The sequence below is a fragment of the Corvus brachyrhynchos genome, unplaced genomic scaffold, assembly GCF_000691975.1.
Source record: "Corvus brachyrhynchos isolate BGI_N302 unplaced genomic scaffold, ASM69197v1 scaffold101, whole genome shotgun sequence".
NCBI lineage: Eukaryota > Metazoa > Chordata > Aves > Passeriformes > Corvidae > Corvus > Corvus brachyrhynchos.
The window spans coordinates 1,728,363-1,729,972 of record NW_008237239.1 but is presented as its reverse complement, the minus strand read 5'-3'; the positions used below and the strand labels follow the sequence as shown (position 1 = coordinate 1,729,972).

At 57.3% G+C, this 1,610-nt stretch overlaps 1 protein-coding gene across 11 annotated transcripts in view; it reads left to right on the top strand.

The window, feature by feature from the left end:
- Positions 1–1,610, top strand: part of LOC103612723 (myomegalin) — a 30,224-nt gene that overhangs the window by 4,866 nt on the left and 23,748 nt on the right. For 9 of the 11 annotated variants that reach the window (XM_017729670.1, XM_017729665.1, XM_017729672.1 and 6 more), the window contains exon 1: positions 4–1,344. The exons of the other annotated variants lie outside the window; for them this stretch is intronic. In XM_017729670.1, the coding sequence (XP_017585159.1) occupies positions 196–1,344 (1,149 nt within the window). In that variant the 5' untranslated portion in view covers positions 4–195. Of the gene's footprint in view, positions 1–3; positions 1,345–1,610 lie in introns of those variants that run through there. 11 annotated transcript variants of the gene reach the window in all.

Here is a 1,610-nt window from a genome sequence, read left to right as displayed (position 1 = left end):
TAGGAGGAGGTGAAGGAGGTGGTGTAGTGTGGGATGTTTCTGTTGCATCAAGAGTCCCGGCGTGTCACCACCCTAAAAAGAGGGGATTGGTGCGGTGAGACGTGCCAGTGGGCTCAGGGATTGAGGGAGATGTGCTGACCTCGGGAAGGTCTGAGAGCCTGCAGGAGTAGGTTTGGGTGCCAGGAGGGAGGGAGGATGAAGGAAAACTGCCGGATTTGCGGCCGGGAGCTGTGTGGCAACCAGCGGCGATGGATCTTTCACACGGCGGCCAAGCTGAATCTGCAGGTGCTGCTCTCCCACGTCCTGGGCAGGGAACTGTGCCGGGATGGCAGGTCCGAATTCGCGTGCAGCAAGTGTGCCTTCATGCTGGACCGCATCTACAGGTTCGACACGGTCATCGCTCGCATCGAAGCCCTCTCCATCGAGCGCCTGCAGAAGCTGCTGCTGGAGAAGGACCGTCTCAAATTCTGCATTGCAAGCATGTACCGCAGGAACAACGATGACTCCAGCACGGAGGACAGGGCTGGGGAGGGGACTGTGGACCTTTCCAACCTGCCTGATGCACGGTACGCTGCCCTCCTTCAGGAGGACTTCACTTACTCTGGGTTTGAATATTGGATGGATCAAGAAGAGCATGGGCTGGAGCCACACAGCTGCCACCACTCTGAGGGAACAGGGAACCGCCCACGGCGCTGCCGGGGTTGTGCTGCCCTGCGTGTGGCTGATGCTGACTATGAAGCCATCTGCAAAGTGCCCCGAAAGGTGGCCAGAAGCATCTCCTGCGGGCTGTCCAGCCGCTGGTCAGCCAGCATAGGCAACGAGGAGTCATCTGTGTGTGATGTGGCCGAGTCCACAAGCTCCAGGGTGGCTGTGGATGGGGACAGCATGGAGGAAGGCACGCCTGTATCCTCTGTTGAGTCCCTGGACACCACTGTGGAGGCAAGCCCTCCACAGCAGAAGGATGAAGATGCAGATAAGGGACTGAAAGGGAATGGGAAATGTGACGATTTCTCAGATGACCGCATGACCCCAAGCTCTTCACTGAGCGGGAACAGGCTGGAGCTGGCCCTCAATTTGATCAAGACTTTGGACTATAAACCCCTTCAGAGCCCCCGAGGCAGCCGACTACCTATTCCTGTGAAGTCCAGCTTGCCCCCTCCCAAGCTCAGCCGTGACTTGGCAGATGGCAGTGCTTCTGCTGGCTTAGCGTGTGCTAGTTCTGCCTTCCTGAACACAGACAGAAAATCGTTTTCCAGAGCTCCTTTGGGCCTTCCCCTGGAAATTTCTGAACTGCAGGAGCTGTGGGATGACCTCTGTGAGGATTATATGCCGCTGCGGGTACAGGTAGAGGTCACGGTGCCACCGTTCCATTGAGCATTGTCCTCGTGGTCCAGTGCTGAGCCCACTGGGGATTCTTCTGTGCTGAGATAATGCAGACAGCCACGTGTGGCTGAACCGGGGCTAAGAATAGGCAGCTCGGTCCTTTTTAAGTGTGCTGCCTCTCTCCTCAGTCATTCTCTTGTCTCCCGTTTCCTCCCGGTGTTCTGGGAAATTAACCTTCCCCCCCATCAGCCCTCCCTGACAATGCAGTCTGCTAGGTGGGTCTAAGC